General features: G+C 35.6%; 3 protein-coding genes across 3 annotated transcripts; 2 read left to right on the forward strand and 1 right to left on the reverse strand.

The window, feature by feature from the left end:
- Positions 1 to 5,926: 5,926 nt before the first annotated feature.
- Positions 5,927 to 9,675, forward strand: LOC102623579 (PKS-NRPS hybrid synthetase cheA-like). Its single transcript, XM_052444916.1, has 5 exons — positions 5,927 to 6,441; positions 6,528 to 6,614; positions 6,709 to 7,892; positions 7,973 to 9,152; positions 9,279 to 9,675. The coding sequence occupies exons 1-4, from the start codon at positions 6,397 to 6,399 to the stop codon at positions 8,838 to 8,840; spliced, it is 2,184 nt and encodes a 727-aa protein (XP_052300876.1). The 5' UTR covers positions 5,927 to 6,396; the 3' UTR covers positions 8,841 to 9,152; positions 9,279 to 9,675.
- A 1,447-nt stretch (positions 9,676 to 11,122) lies between these two features.
- Positions 11,123 to 12,202, forward strand: LOC102625103 (hypothetical protein). Its single transcript, XM_006466476.3, has 4 exons — positions 11,123 to 11,503; positions 11,609 to 11,713; positions 11,836 to 11,979; positions 12,064 to 12,202. The coding sequence occupies exons 1-4, from the start codon at positions 11,255 to 11,257 to the stop codon at positions 12,103 to 12,105; spliced, it is 540 nt and encodes a 179-aa protein (XP_006466539.2). The 5' UTR covers positions 11,123 to 11,254; the 3' UTR covers positions 12,106 to 12,202.
- Positions 12,203 to 12,343: 141 nt separating this feature from the next.
- LOC102624820 (cytochrome P450 81Q32-like) lies at positions 12,344 to 14,363 on the reverse strand. The gene is made up of 2 exons (XM_006466475.4): positions 13,296 to 14,363; positions 12,344 to 13,189 (listed from the first exon to the last, which is right to left on the reverse strand). Exons 1-2 carry the CDS (start codon positions 14,229 to 14,231, stop codon positions 12,569 to 12,571), a joined length of 1,557 nt encoding a protein of 518 aa, XP_006466538.2. The 5' UTR covers positions 14,232 to 14,363; the 3' UTR covers positions 12,344 to 12,568.
- Between the last annotated feature and the right edge of the window lie 735 nt (positions 14,364 to 15,098).

The following is a 15,098-nucleotide window of genomic DNA, read 5'->3' on the forward strand; positions in this document are numbered from 1 at the left end:
TCAAGTAATCGAAATGCTAACCGGAAAGAGACTTTCATTGGCAGGCTGTCGTTAAGCTAATAACGAATGGAGCAAAATCCGGAAGTGTATCGTCAATTCAAAAAGTTGTGGCGATTAAGAATTCAGTGGGTCAATTTCATGCGTTCTTCGCATCTATACTTTGTTTAATATTCATTTTTATCTTAGCCTTTGCCTTGCCAGAAACTCCATCCATCCAACCAAGTAGACATAATTTTATCCTGTTATTTTTTTGCAATGGTTTCTTAATTTAAAATTTTGACTTTAAAAAATAACTTAATATTTCATCCGTTAAATTCACTCAATCCAATAACGAGGATTTAAAGTTAAAATACGGAACTTATTTCTCCATCCAGAAACCGTTGAATAAAATAAATACAATTAATAGATAGAACTTTAAATTACCTTCTCAAGTAAAAATTTTTTTAGAGAACCCAGACTTTTCCCTTTCAATAAAGACACAGAAATTCCTACACCCTTCGGCTCTTTTCCTATAATATATTATCTACGCACGCTCTAACTTCTTGGAGCTCCACAGGCCGGTCGGTAGTCTATCGTGAAAAGAAATTGCTTAGTGCTTGGGAAGACACGTAAGGCGAAGCATACAGCATTTTCAAACTATACGAACAGGATTTTGATTGGGTTTGGATTCTTAAAAGAAGGATTATCTTTATTAGTTACCTTTAATAATATCATGTACACTTTCGTCGCTTACCATTAAAATGGTATCAAGAATAACAATGGCCTGCATAATTTTTGCATTATTTTCTAGCTGGCTAGTTTCTAGTTTTTTAAGCACCTCCCATTTGATGTCTGGTATTCATTTTTTCTGGAAAAAAATATTCAGCTTAGTGGTTACTTAGGGATCTATTGCGCATTCTGAAATGGTAACAAGATTCTAAAGTCAATTTCTGACGAAGCACAAGCGTGAAAATAAAACTTGGTTCAAACTTCAAACTCAGCATCCGATCACAGACCAACGATATAAAGTTGTTGGAGTCAAATCCTCAAATAATTTAAAAAGAGTCCCCACAACCAAAAAGCCCTTCACCGTCCTTTACTAGCGTGCCTTTGCCACCAAAATCGTTCCTTATATAAAGGACGGTACCCTGTCCAATGGAAATGCCAAGCCGCTCTTTAATTTACGAAAGAGAGAATATTTGAAAAGCAAGGGGAGAGTTGTTGAATACTTGAGTCCTTGAAATTCGGAAGGACGAAATTAACTTCACCATGCAGCAGGCAGCATCAACAATGAGACACCTGCGTTTAGTTCTGATGATCTTGATGATGATGATTCTTTCTCATTCAATTTGTGTTGATTCTCGGGCTCTTCGATCAGGGGGAACAGATGAGAGCTCTGTCGAGATATCTTCTTCATCTTCATCATCATCATCATCATCATCAGCTAACTCCGCCAATAATAAGGACTTGACTGTCCGGGTTTTGGTAAAGGAGCAAGTGTTTACGTTGGCTTCAGGACCTAGCAGGAAAGGCTCTGGCCACTAATATCCTCTGTTATTCAAGACTCCTTTTGTTTAGTTAATTTCATTTCTAGATTTCTGTTTGTTATTGGTAGCTGGTACCGTAGGTGTTGTAATATATGTTTCTAGCTACTGTACAATGGACCAAGTTTTTAGTAACAGGCAGAGAAATTCTTTGATCTTGTCTTTTAATCTTGCGTGATAAATCAATTGTCAGTTTTTGTTATGGGTATCATTGGATTTGATATGTTGTTAGCCGAAGCAAATTTCAAATCGCGCCTGAATGTATAAAGGTATCAACTTGAAGATCGGTTCATCGTTTAAGAAATAGTTTCCAAATTGTGTAGCAACTTGCCAGCAAAGTCACTTATTTCCGATTACTTGCTTCGCTCTAAAATTTTGAAAAGAGGTAGAAGAAAGGAAAAGAAAAAGAGCTCATAACTCAACCCTCAATTATTAAAAAAAATTCAACTCACTTCCCTATTTTTCTAGTCTCCGCATAAAAAATTCCAACGCCAACAGATTTAAAAATTTCTTGGACAAAAAAGGTGTGCTATATATTAATGAAATTGTACCTAAAAATTATTATTTTCCAAACATGCGATGTGATGGAGTATTTAAAAATCTTTTGTGGTGTAATTAGGAGCATCACAATCTAATACGCAAAAAAATGGAATTATTACAGGCAACCTGGCGAGTTTCTGCCAGTTAAGCCAAGTCAAAAATCGATGGTAAGCGTTGAACAAAAAAGCCCCGTGTGACCAAATTTCAGGTTTATGTGTTACTTTGTATTTGACAATGGAATTGACAATTGCCTGTGTATTGTTGGTCGTGCCACTCAAGAGTCAAGACTCCTTGTGTTTAAAAGTTGAGATACTTGGAGATGGAAGGTTCAACCGAGATAAAAGTCGATACAAGTAGGTAAATATTATTTTTAAAGTCAATAACATAGACAAAATACTATCGAATATATAGAATTTTGTAGCTGTAATTAAAAAGCCACGACTACGCTACATTAATTTCGCACTCTCACTTCCTATTGGGATCCATGTTTTGACTGCCCCTCCCCCTGGTGTTGATGTTTACTTGCATAATGACAGCTTAGGGACGGCATTCCCTCGTATTGTTAAACTTTACCTTTGCTAGGCTCGCCTTTCTTTAAAAGCCACGACTAGTATCCATTAATGCTAGGACCCCCTTGCCCAAGAAAATTTCATTGATACCCCTTAATTTATAATAAATTTAATAAAATAATAAATAGAGTTAGAAACTTATTTTATAAAGTAATTAAATTATATGTTTATTAAATAAATTAAAATAGTTATGGGATTAAAATGTTAGTATTGCTTTAACTTATTATAAAAATATCATAGTTTGGTCTAATTGAAAAAAAAAAGATGCCAATATATAATATTGTCACTAGTATTAAAAGGTTACAAAATGATATAGTAACAATTGACAACACATATCATATTCTCTATTATTAAAATAAAGATAATTTCATAAATAATTTTTAATGTCCAAGTTTAATAACTTATATTATAAGCTTATTTGTTACTTAGTTGTCATTCTTTTATTAAATATATGTATTTTACTAAAAAAAATTTATAGTTGCCTTGCTTAATACATATGTTATTTTACTGTTTTACATGGACGGATATTCACACAAATATTACCCAATTAAATTTATAAATTAGTATGGGGTAATAAAAAGTCATAAGTCTACCTTTAAATACTAATGTGTTTGGCGAAAACTAGTTGTAATGATTTGAAGGATAAGTTTATTTTACACTACAATTATATGATGAAAGGTTTATAATACCTTTATTTTCTTATCAAAATTATTATTTTACAATTATAGTTTTATTTGCATAACATCTCAATACTAAATAAAGCCTAAATAAATTCCTATTAGTTTTTTAGCCACCTATGTAACAGTTGAAAATAAAATCTAGTTGTTGTCCTAAAATATATTCCAATTATACAAATTTTCTTACAAACAGAGTATAACTTATCAGTTGCCTTAAAAAGCATACAGAATATATTAGAACTAATAAACAGCGAAAGCAGAAGCAAGCTTGTCCAGATTATATTTACCTAATACGAATTGCAAAGGCTAAAGAAACTCAAATTGTGTAACTTTACCTGACATCTTCAATTCCCAGTTGAGAGAAGACTTTATTTTCTAATGAGAAGACTTAGATAGGTGATCTTTCAAAGTTCCTTTTTCCATGAACTCATACTAGCATCATCTTTAGACCTTTTATTACAACACCCAATTAAGGAAACAAGATGGCGATGGCAAATTTTTTATAAGACAATTATTGCAGTTTGGAATTCTGGAAGCGCTTGGCCTGAGCCTGTTTCGCCTCGTTTTACCGCAACTTTCATGCTGTTCCTGAGAGTTCCTCTGTAGACATTCCCAAATACTCCCTTACCATTACTAACTTTCTATCGAAATTGTGCGTCGCAAACTTAATTTCCACATAAGTAATTTTTAATCCAAAGTTTACATTATGCATTGGGAAGCCAGTTCCCTCAGGGACCCCACGATAAGAACCCCCTCCTTCATGTACATGTAACAGACACCAATCCAAAGCTAAAGGAAATTCATCAGGCTTTTGCTTTCTCCATATCAAACAAAAAACAGTACAATTTCCAATATGCAAATCAGAACCGAACATGCAAGCACTGAGCCAACTACAACCATGAACTGCTTTTTCTTAGGTCCATTCACCACAGGAACTGCACCCGCTGTATCCGGGTTGTACAGGTAATTATCATCACGAATCCAGTTCCTTCCTAGATTGTCATTCTCTTGCGTAATCATAGGGCCACCAACATTGATCCTATCAATTGTTCGTAGAGCCTTCGAGTGAATGCCCCTTTAATAATTAGTCTTAAAAACTGGAGGACTAACTTATGAAGCATTATCATGAATGAAACTTAAGAGGTAAAGGGTCCACAGGGAAGGCTTCAATGGCACTAGCAAACGCGAAAGATGATTCTTGAGGCCTAAAGTAGACGCTATATTTACTGGAGACTGCCTACTGTTTTGGACATTAAAATTATGCATCAGCACAAACTAATCGGAGGTCGAAACGTCGGAAACAGCTTTGAAGAGATTGATTGCAGAGGAGAAAGCAAAGAAATGAAGGCGCATCTGGATGAGTACCGTTACTGCTAACATCAAATTCGTAGGGAGGTGGTTGATTGAAAACTCTTGCTGTTTGATAGAGAACTAATATATCTAGTAACTGGCTGCTGTTTTAAACAGGATAGTTCTGCTTTGAAAAGGAGATGGAATCTGAACTCAGATCCCCACTGAATGTCGGATTGCCGGGATTCATGTTGGTATCTGAACCACAGTTGATGAAGTACTTGTCTGGAAGAGCGTAAGCTGCACAAGTAAGCCCCACTGATAAGACATGGAGGAGAAAAATAAGAGGGGATGAAGATTTAGGGACTTTTATGGTTTGAATCTTAGCCATGAATTTAGTTGGAGGAAAGCTAATCTCTGTGAATTTTGAATACGTAGTGGCTGAAAGATACTTGTGTTGACATAGTTGAAAAATTAAACATGAAAATCTGGGAAAAAAAAACATAATGATCACATAATTTTATGACAGGAATACAAAATATATGCCACGACGATAGAAATTTATGCTCTCCATTAGAAGATGCCCTCGCCCCTTGATATCGAAATAGCTGACTATATACAGGCCAATTATGTAAGCTAAAGTAAATGTGGACCCGTGGAAAACTTAGAAACTGGCTAAATGTATTGAATTTCGTCTTGCATTTGGTGGGTGAAGCAGAAGGCCCCACAATGGTAGGAATTCTACAATAATGGCACTCCTTGCAATCTACTTGCTAATGGGTTAAGGCAGCAGATTGGTCTGTTTGCTTAATCTAGGGCATTTTGGGATGCTATATATTTTCCATCCTATATCCGATTCCTGAAAAGATTAACCGATGATGGAAGGCCTGATCCTTTGAAGGCTTCCAAAACCTGGAAATTGGTAAATACCATATACAGGTTAAACTGATACTGTACAGTGAGGTGAGATTATTTTCTCAAGGATGAAAAAGACTTGAATATCTTCCCTCTTCAGCGCTAGTAATTGACACTATCTGATCCCGGAAATCAAGAGGAGGATGTGGATGTCCGTTAGCAAAATTTCTTTTATTTATTTATCTTTGTTGGGTCTCGTTCAGATTTTAATATTGAGTGGTGATATTTGACCCCTTCATTATATCTCACCAACCCCCACTAATTATTTTTATATTAATACTTATTTTATCCTTATATGAAATGACTTAAAAGGATAAATATATTTTAAGTACACCCACATAATAATTTTTATTAATAATTAATAAAACTAGTCTAATTTTTTAAACCCTAATTTCCTTTAACTTTTTAATTTTTTTTGGTGAGAATTGATTAAACCCTAATTATAATGATCAATAATATTCTTAGCCAACAATTGCTTTGTTAAACGTTCAGTCAAATCTTCTTAGAACAATCCTTGAGAAATAGAAATTCCCTACAAGCATCATAGATGAAACAAAAAGTCATAAGAATGGTCCTTATATTGCCTGATTATTGGTTTAGTGGCATTTAATGAAACAATCTCCTTGTTATTGCTACGGAAGTATTGTTTGTAGCAAATAAGCCTTTATTTCCTGATTCTTGCATGATCCCATAAACTCAACAAGCACGACAACTGAACCTGTAAGTCTTGGAGTGAGAGTTCTACCGAGTGACCCATGGTTGATTGTCTTCTTCTTCTAGTATAGGGAAAAGCGAGTTCGTTTAAAATTTGTATAAAACCCTAGAATCTAACTTTTTAAATTATCTCTTTTCATATATTATATACTCCTTGCTTTTGTAACTATGGAAGAAATTAATTTGCAGTACTCACTAGCGGATGAAGAAGAAGTAAGTTTAAAGTTTTTTTCCCTTTAATTTTTGTACTCTATTTATTTTCAACACCCTAATAATTTTATATTTCTAACAAATTTTAGGATGAAAAGCCTATTAATCACGGAAACAATGTCACAAGAGAATCGAACATTGTAGATGATTGTGCTTGTGTTTTCAGCACTGACAAGGTAGACAGTTAACTTTCACTTTTTAATTTTTTATTATTAATTAATATTATTCAAAGCTTTCTAATTGGATATATTATAATTTTGTTTTGATTAGGTTTTTAATAGCAGGGAAGAATTAATTGAGTGGACGCGAAATGCTGGAAAGAGAAATGGATATGTCATTATAATAAAAAAGTCAGATGTAAGTGCACATGGTAGAAATCCAAGAATAATTTTCGCTTGTGAAAGAAGTGGTGCTTACAAGTGTGTTTCTAGTGAAGGTCAAAGGCCAAAATGTCCTAAGGCAACCGGAACAAAAAAATGCAATTGTCCATTCAGATTAAAAGGGCAATATTTGGCAAATGACAATTGTTGGGTTTTGAAAGTGATATGTGCAGAACATAACCATCCTGCAGCAAAACATCTTGAGGGGCACTCATATGCAGGTAGACTTACTGAAAAAGAGAACAACTTATTGATTGATATGTCAAAAAGTAATGCAAGGCCAAAGGATATACTATATACGATAAAGCAAAGAGATATATATAATGCTACTACTATGAGGTCTATTTACAATGCAAGACATAGATACAAGGTTAAAGAACTAGCCGGTAGGTCAAAGATGCAACTACTCATGAGCAAATTGACTGAGCATAACTACATTGAGTGGTATCGAAGTGATGCTGATACAGACAGTGTTAAGGACTTATTTTGGGCTCATCCTTTTGCAATTGACCTATTGCGGGCATTTCCACATGTGTTAATTATGGATTGCACATGCAAGACCAACAGGTATGCTTTTCCATTACTAGAGGTGGTTGGTCTCACCTCGACTGAGATGACATTTTCAGTATGTTTTGCATATATTGAACGCGAGCGGGAGGATAACTACAGTTGGGCACTAGATAAATTGAAAGGTTTTATGGATAATAATATGTTACCGAGTGTAATTGTGACAGATAGAGAGGTAGCACTAATGAATGCTATTCAAAATGTTTTCCCAACTGCAACTCATATTCTGTGTAGATGGCATATCTCAAAAAATGTTTTATCTAACTGTAAGAAGTTATTTGAGACTAATGAGGTATGGGAATCTTTCATCACTAATTGGAATATATTAGTACTATCTGCCACAAAAGACCATTATATGCAACACCTAAGACTTTTGGAGAGTGAATTTGTTAGATATCAAGAAGTTATTGATTATGTGAAGAACACATGGCTGGATAAGTACAAGGAAAAATTTGTTGCAGCTTGGACTGATTCAATAATGCATTTAGGAAATACAACCTCAAACAGGTAAATATTCATTAAAATATATTCTTATATTTAATTTTATTATTGAAAAAATAACTTTTTTTTTGGTATTTTCTTAATAGGGTTGAGACATCTCATTCAGCATTAAAAAGGCAACTACAATCATCACGAGGAACTTTTGAGACGTTATGGACTAAAATCCATGCTTTAGTAGAACTGCAGCATACAGAGATTAAAGCTTCGTTAGAGAGAAGTTCAACAATAGTGCAATATGATTTCAAACCTTCAGTTTTCAAGGAATTGCGAGGATTTGTTTCACGAAATGCACTCAACATGATATTTTGTGAGTCTAAACGAGCTGATTATATTGGTTTAGATCCATTGGCTTGTGGATGCGTAGTTCGACGCACTCATGGAATTCCATGTGCACATGAGATTGCAAGGTATAAGCGTGAAGGAAGACCTATTCCTTTGTCTTCTATACATCTACATTGGAAGAAACTAGACTTATTACCTACTACCAAAGCTGAAACTACAGATTTAAGTTGTTCAACTGAGATGGAGATGATTTTGAAGCGTTTTAATAATAATGATTACACTGGAAAGTTACAGATTTTGAAGAAGTTAAAAGAACTAGCAAATCCAGCATCAACTTATCTTATTGAGCCAGAAGCTAAAGCAAGAACACGAGGCCGACCTTCTTCAAAGGCAGATAATTCTACTCGTCGAGATCCATCCAAATTTGAACATGTATTATCTGCACTGAATAGTCATTCTCCACATTTATCTTCAAGTAAGATTTCTGTACAATCTAAACTACGACAAAGAAAAAAGGTGCACCAGTCTCAACTTCCTAAGCATTCTTCTTTCATTGATTCATTTCCACAAGGATTGCGGCCATATATACATCATGTTAAAGATGTTGCTGCAGATGGTAATTGTGGTTTTCGTGTTGTGGCTGATTTAATTGGTTTGGGTGAGGATAATTAGATTCAAGTGAGGAGGGACTTAATTGATGAATTAAAAAGCCACTTTGATGACTATACCCAAATATTTAAGTATGCAGGTAGATCTGATGAGATTCTACAGTCACTTTCATATTTTGAAAGCAATCCATCAAATGATTATTGGATGACCTTCCCTGAAGCAGGATATCTTATCGCTTCTAAATATAATGTTGTGCTGATATTCTTATCTCAACTGCAGTGTCTCACTTTTCTTCCACTCAGATCAACTCCATTACCATGGCCCTCTCAAAAGATTATTGCAATTGGATTCATTCACAATTGTCATTTCATACAGGTAGTTTTTTAGACATTTTGTTAATAATTATTATTTCATACCACAACCCTCTAAGAAAAGAAAAAAAAAGATTTTTTTAACACTTGTTAACTATGATTTTTTCAATATTTTACTTTTTTATTACAGGTATTCATGAATCTAGGTTCACCGATGCCATCAATAGCAAGTAGTTGGTTAAAATATCATTCTTCTGTAGCAGAAGGATGGGCAACTCCATATGATAGGAACATTATTGCTTTTAAAGATTTAGTACCTAATGTGGCAAGCAAAGACACAATTGATTTGGATGATCAATAAGTATTTCCATTATTTATTGTTTTTTTAAATGATTTGGGCAAGTTGTTTTGTAATAAGTATTTCAGTTCACATATTATTTAGAAAATACAATTTTATCCAGAGAAACAGCAACAACTTATTAACACTAAGAGGGGATACAAAGCCATTGGTTGAATGTAGTACCCAACTACCCATTGTTACAATATTTTGAGTAAGAGCTATGAAAATCAGTTTATTTCTGCTATTAGATATCATGTCGATGTTTTAATTGCATGGTTTTCTCAAATCCTTAAAATTGATTGTTATTAGAAAGGAATTAATGGGGAAAGGAAAGTCATGAAAAATTCTTCTGTTGTGTTAACTGAAGCCAGACAGCTGTTGGTTTGGAGAAGTTTGTACTATCTGCTGAGTATTTCATTAAGAGGAAGCTATATTTGGATTTTTTTTTTTAGAAGAGCTATATCCAGATGTTGATATAGGAATAAATAAGATTTAATTGGTTTTTACTTTTGTTATTTCTTGCAAGTGTAAATAGGTTAAAAAATTGTTAAATATGTGATATGAGCAAGGAAATTACCATCAGAAGGGTTACTTGAGAGTTACAATAGCTACTTTTGAACCTAATTCTACTTTGATAGATTCATAATGTATGCTTATTTAAGAAATTTGGTCACTTTGGTGGTCAAAATCTACTCGGCAGTTGCAAAACTTCATATATTGTATATAGAAAAAAAAAACAGTAATGATCATTTGTACAGAGAATGAAAGTAATAATTTTATTCATTCAGTAAAAATGACAAACACTTGGAAGACTATTAACAGCTATGATGAAATACATAAATTCTTCAATTTGTAAACAAAAAAACAACCAGTCAAGATACTCAAAGAACTAGAAAAGCCAATACAAATTGAAACTAACTACAATACTTAAATATATAATTTCTTGAATTTGTAAACACCACACCTCCGCATGCTGAAAAAGGTAGCTGCACTTGCAAGAAATTCCAGAACTATCATGTCTACCCCCTTGGCTAATTCTTGTATTTCTATACTCACTTTGGGCTTGATAGACTTAGCATGATACTTCGATTTTGTAGGATTGACTTGGCATGGTTCGTGGTCCAATCCTTACTGGAATTATTAAATTCTTTTCCATGGTTACGGTGGCGATTATCAGAATTTTTTTTCTGTTTTAAAATAATTTTTATAAGTTTTATAAATGGGTGCATGAAGTAAGATAAAAATTATAATAAGGGTAAATTAGGAATTAAGTGGGGTATATTAAGAGATAAAAATTATTTTAAAATTATTAATGGGGTTAATTGAAAAATGGGGGTTTGTGAGATATAATTAGGGGTTAAATATCACCACTCTTTAATATTTTTCGTAGGAGAAGTTAACAAGTAGCTCAAAATTCTTCTGTTGAGTTTGTGATTGCGTGCCGTACTGAGCTTTTAAATGGCTAGAACTAGATGCATGTTAACTAGCCCGAACAGACACTTTGACCCAGTAAGCTGTGAGCCACTAATAATCCAGGGAATTACGGCTCAAAAGCCCAATGTCACCCTGATTCCGCATCTGGGCTAACAATGTAAGCCCAAGGCCAACTTGATATTCTAGAAGCTAGTAGTAAAACCACCCAAAAAGAATCGTAAGACTGGGTCAAAATGGTTTCACTGTGTGCCCCTAGTTTCAATTTCTTGCCATTCCACCTCCTTGCCATATTACAAAATAAAATAATATACATGCATTTGGTTTTGCCGACCCCATCAGGCACTTAAAAGACAATTGCGCCATCAAAACAAGCTAGTCAAAAAAGAATCACGATGGTGTTGGCGGGTGTGGATCAGTGGACGGTGACTAAGCCAAGCCGGAGCGACGAGGTGTTGGACGCAGTCGAACAGGTCAGGATCGCCAATCGGGTCAGGGCTCAGATCGATTCCATGGCCCCAAAACGTCCCACCAAGCCCAACAGAAGCGAACCTGACTCTATTGCCCCCACTAACGACCAATCTGCTGCCAACGGAAACATCCCCGAGCTCGACAAGCTTCGATCTCTTCAGTCCCAATCTCATGTCCGTATCCATCCCGATCTACGTATCTCTCCTTTCCATTTTCATTTATTATTATTTTTTTTTTAATAGTCTAGATGTTTTATTTATTCAAGCATGTATCCGCAGGTTGGGGTTATATATTCAGCAGAGGTAAACAATACGGCGCAAGATGAGTTTGTTGAGACACAGTACTATAAGCAGTTGGTTTCGATTGACAAGGACCATCACACGGTTTTGCTTCAATTAATCTTCATTTTCCCATTATTATTATATTAATTCTTCCTCTAGTGTTGTTCAAACTCCCCCTTCCCCACCTTTTTATCATTGGGTTATTTAATTTTATGATTGAACAGACGGGAACTGGGTTTATAAGAGTCGCGAATGAAGGAAATGGATATAATATTCGTGTGGCAAATGGATGCGACAGTGGCGATAGGCCTGTTTACAAAAGCAACCCTGCAACAAATGACTGGATTCCCAGTGTCGAATACGATCAGGTATTATGCTAAATTAATCAAGGTCCTAAACTAGCGTCGAAAGGAATTTCTGCTAATAGGTGATGATTTCTTTTTTATTTTCAGGGATTCATCTCTTCCAAGCCGAATCGGAGCGAGGGCTGTTAGATATGTGACTTGTAAAAAAGATGTGTTCTTCAAATTTGATGAGGTTGTGGGTTTAGTGATTTTGGTGTGAATGGAATTAATGTGCTTTTACTCCCAATTTTTCTACATGTTGGTGTACTTATCCATTTTCACTGTTGCAACCGAAATTAATGATTAAAAATTAAAAATCACCACTTGCTGCCGTAACGCAGGCGAACTAACCAACAAATGAAATTGACGTGCTGGCATGTTCAATAAATATCGGTAAAAAGAATACATTTAATTCAATTAAATAATATAGAACAGATAAGGTAGGAAGTGTTTTCATATCATTAGTAGTTAAACAAAAAAAAAAATGTAATTCAACAACCGCGACTGTAAACAAAAACCATATTTAATATGCAATAACGTAGCTCGGGTCATTTGTAATTAAAACACAACCAGAACCGAGAAACATCACAAAACAAAACAAATTGAAAAATTCTCAAGTGCTACCAAGTAGAATTTTGTTGATGATGGGACGCGGTTTACACAGAACCTCGAGGGCCTCAGCTTTGGGCATGGTGATTCCTTTCCCTTCGGTCATGTCAATTTTTTGGCAACCAATTCTCTCCCACTCGAAACACTGAATCAACGAGCCCAAAGTCAAGCCTACCAAACGCTGGGCCAGCCCCATCCCAGGACAAGATCTCCTTCCCAATCCAAAAGGCATCATTAGCTTACGGGCCTCGCTTTCGCCATTTTCGAATCTTGCAGGCTCAAATTTAGTGGGCTCATCCCACAGCCCAGGATCCCTGTGAATGGCCCATACATTGACCAATAACGTAGTGTCACGTGGCACATCAAATCCTCCAACGACGCAATCATCAGACGATCTGTGAGGTACCAGGAGTGGAGCTGTTGGATACAACCGAAGGGTCTCGGAGATGATACAATGAAGATATTTTAGTTTGGAAAGATCCGGTTCATCGAATAGGTGTTGTTGACCAACATGAGTGTCCAATTCCGCTCTAGCTTTCTGCAACACATCCGGGTGATTGACCAAGTTGGACATTGCCCATTCCATTGTAACAGCTGTCGTGTCTGTTCCTGCCAGCAGCATAGTCTGTATGTGTGTGTGTGTGTGGTGTCGTTAATTTTGTAAATCGCCGCAGTGTGTGTGTGTGTGTGTGTGTGGGGATTGAAAAAGAGATACAATCGAATCTACTAACCTTCGCAAGCCCTTTGATAGTCTGATCGGTGTAGTAATGTGGTTCGGAGTGTTGCAGAGAAAGCAAATGGTCAATCATGGAATCCGTATTCTCTAAACAAGCCTCCTTTTTATTTCTGCGTTCATCAACCAAACGTTGGAAAAATTCGTCCATTCTTTTGCTAATCTTCACAATTCTTTTCTCATAATTGCTGATCCAGTTCAACATAGGCAGGTGGTCTCCAGGATTCGAGGTCCCACTGAGGGCGAAAGCTTCCCCGACAATCTCCTTGAACCTCCCGGCTTCTTCTTCATCCTCCAGTACGTCATCGCCAAAGTACCGCTTCCCTGCAACTATTCTCATCATAACATTAGTCGTTAGCTCCGAAAACAGTGTTTTCAGCTCTACCTTTGAAAACTCTTCGCGTGCATAATTCGCGGACAGTTTTTTCAACAACCGTTTAATCTCATCTCTTCTGATGGGTGAAAACACGTCGACACGATTTGATGAGAGCACTTCTATGGCAGTGATGCGGCGGAGATTGCGCCAGCGGTCACCGTACGGTGCTTGCACGAGAGTGGTGTAGTTGTAGGAGATGTGTTTGCCGCTGAGAGATTTCGGGCGGTTGGCGAAAACGACATCGTTTTTGGTGAAGCATTCTTGCGCAGCTTCAAAGGATGATACAACCACCACGAAGCGGGAGCCGAATCTGAGGGAAACAATTGGGCCGTATTGTTTCGACAGGTTGTAAAGAAAGCGATGTGTCGGGGGCTTTATGAGGTGAAGATGGCCGATGACCGGCATGCAAGGTGGGCTCGGTGGCAGGTTTTTGTAGCCTCTCCTCCTTCCCTTAAACTGAAACAACTTCATCAAAGCGATTATTACGAATATAAAAGAAACACAAGCGTAGAGAATGGTTGTGTTCTTCTTCTCCATTTGCTGACTGCTGCTGATCATAAGGTTCTAGTGAGTGCTAATTTTGGTGTTTCCAAGGTGCGCTGCTGCTGACTTGCTGTTGCAGAAGAACTAACTAATTGTATTTGCATTGCCATGACCACTAAAATATTTAGAAATTGTTAATTTTTTATTGTCTCTCGTCAAACACTTATCCGTAGGAAAATATACAATAAAAAATAATGCACGTGGCAGTCGCTGTACACAAAATAATGCACAGAAACGGTTCCTCTCTCTCTTGTCCTCTCCGTGGACCCAAGGAGAAGCAAATTATAAATCACTAAACGGTATCAATATGCTGCCGTTTCAGTCTTCATTTTGCCGTCCTTTAGTTCAGTTATCATTTTCCTATTTCTAAACACTTGCAATGACCACAAGAATTTAATACTGTAAAATAAAAACTCAAAAATAATATATTATAGCTGTACCAAAAGCAGGAACATAATTGGGACACAAATCAATCAAATAAAAACATTTCTACATATGATAAATTATTAAAGTTATTTTCTTTTTACTACTAAAATTATTGCGGAATAACATTTAATTGCAACTACAGTACCTTAACATTTTACTACTAAATAATTACAAATTCTTAGATTTTATTATTTTTTCGTTAAAGACTATTAGTTGACCTTTCAAAAATTAATTACACCTTTGCTTTTAAAAAAATAAATTCAAGACTCATTGCATACGTTGGCCTGTAAAAGACTAATTAAAATATTAATAAATAAAATGACTGATTTACCTGGAATTTAAAATACTAATAGTAAGTATAATTAAATTATTCTGCCTACTGTTAAGATGATTAATGATGGATATTAAACTAATAGTCTTTTTATCGAGGGTATTCTCATCAAATCGTCTTAACGC

Source organism: Citrus sinensis, chromosome 7, assembly GCF_022201045.2.
Source record: "Citrus sinensis cultivar Valencia sweet orange chromosome 7, DVS_A1.0, whole genome shotgun sequence".
Taxonomy (NCBI): Eukaryota; Viridiplantae; Streptophyta; class Magnoliopsida; order Sapindales; family Rutaceae; genus Citrus; species Citrus sinensis.

Bases quoted from the DNA above. Each gene is read 5' to 3' on its own strand.
- LOC102623579 (XM_052444916.1), top strand. From the start codon at position 6,397: ATGGAAGAAATTAATTTGCAGTACTCACTAGCGGATGAAGAAGAA. The intron at 6,442-6,527 runs GTAAGTTTAAAG...AACAAATTTTAG, and splicing joins CACTAGCGGATGAAGAAGAA to GATGAAAAGCCTATTAATCA. The intron at 7,893-7,972 runs GTAAATATTCAT...TTTTCTTAATAG, and splicing joins GGAAATACAACCTCAAACAG to GGTTGAGACATCTCATTCAG.
- LOC102625103 (XM_006466476.3), top strand. From the start codon at position 11,255: ATGGTGTTGGCGGGTGTGGATCAGTGGACGGTGACTAAGCCAAGCCGG. The intron at 11,714-11,835 runs GTTTTGCTTCAA...ATGATTGAACAG, and splicing joins TTGACAAGGACCATCACACG to ACGGGAACTGGGTTTATAAG. The intron at 11,980-12,063 runs GTATTATGCTAA...TTTTATTTTCAG, and splicing joins CCAGTGTCGAATACGATCAG to GGATTCATCTCTTCCAAGCC.
- LOC102624820 (XM_006466475.4), bottom strand. From the start codon at position 14,231: ATGATCAGCAGCAGTCAGCAAATGGAGAAGAAGAACACAACCATTCTC. The intron at 13,190-13,295 runs GTTAGTAGATTC...ACACACATACAG, and splicing joins CTATCAAAGGGCTTGCGAAG to ACTATGCTGCTGGCAGGAAC.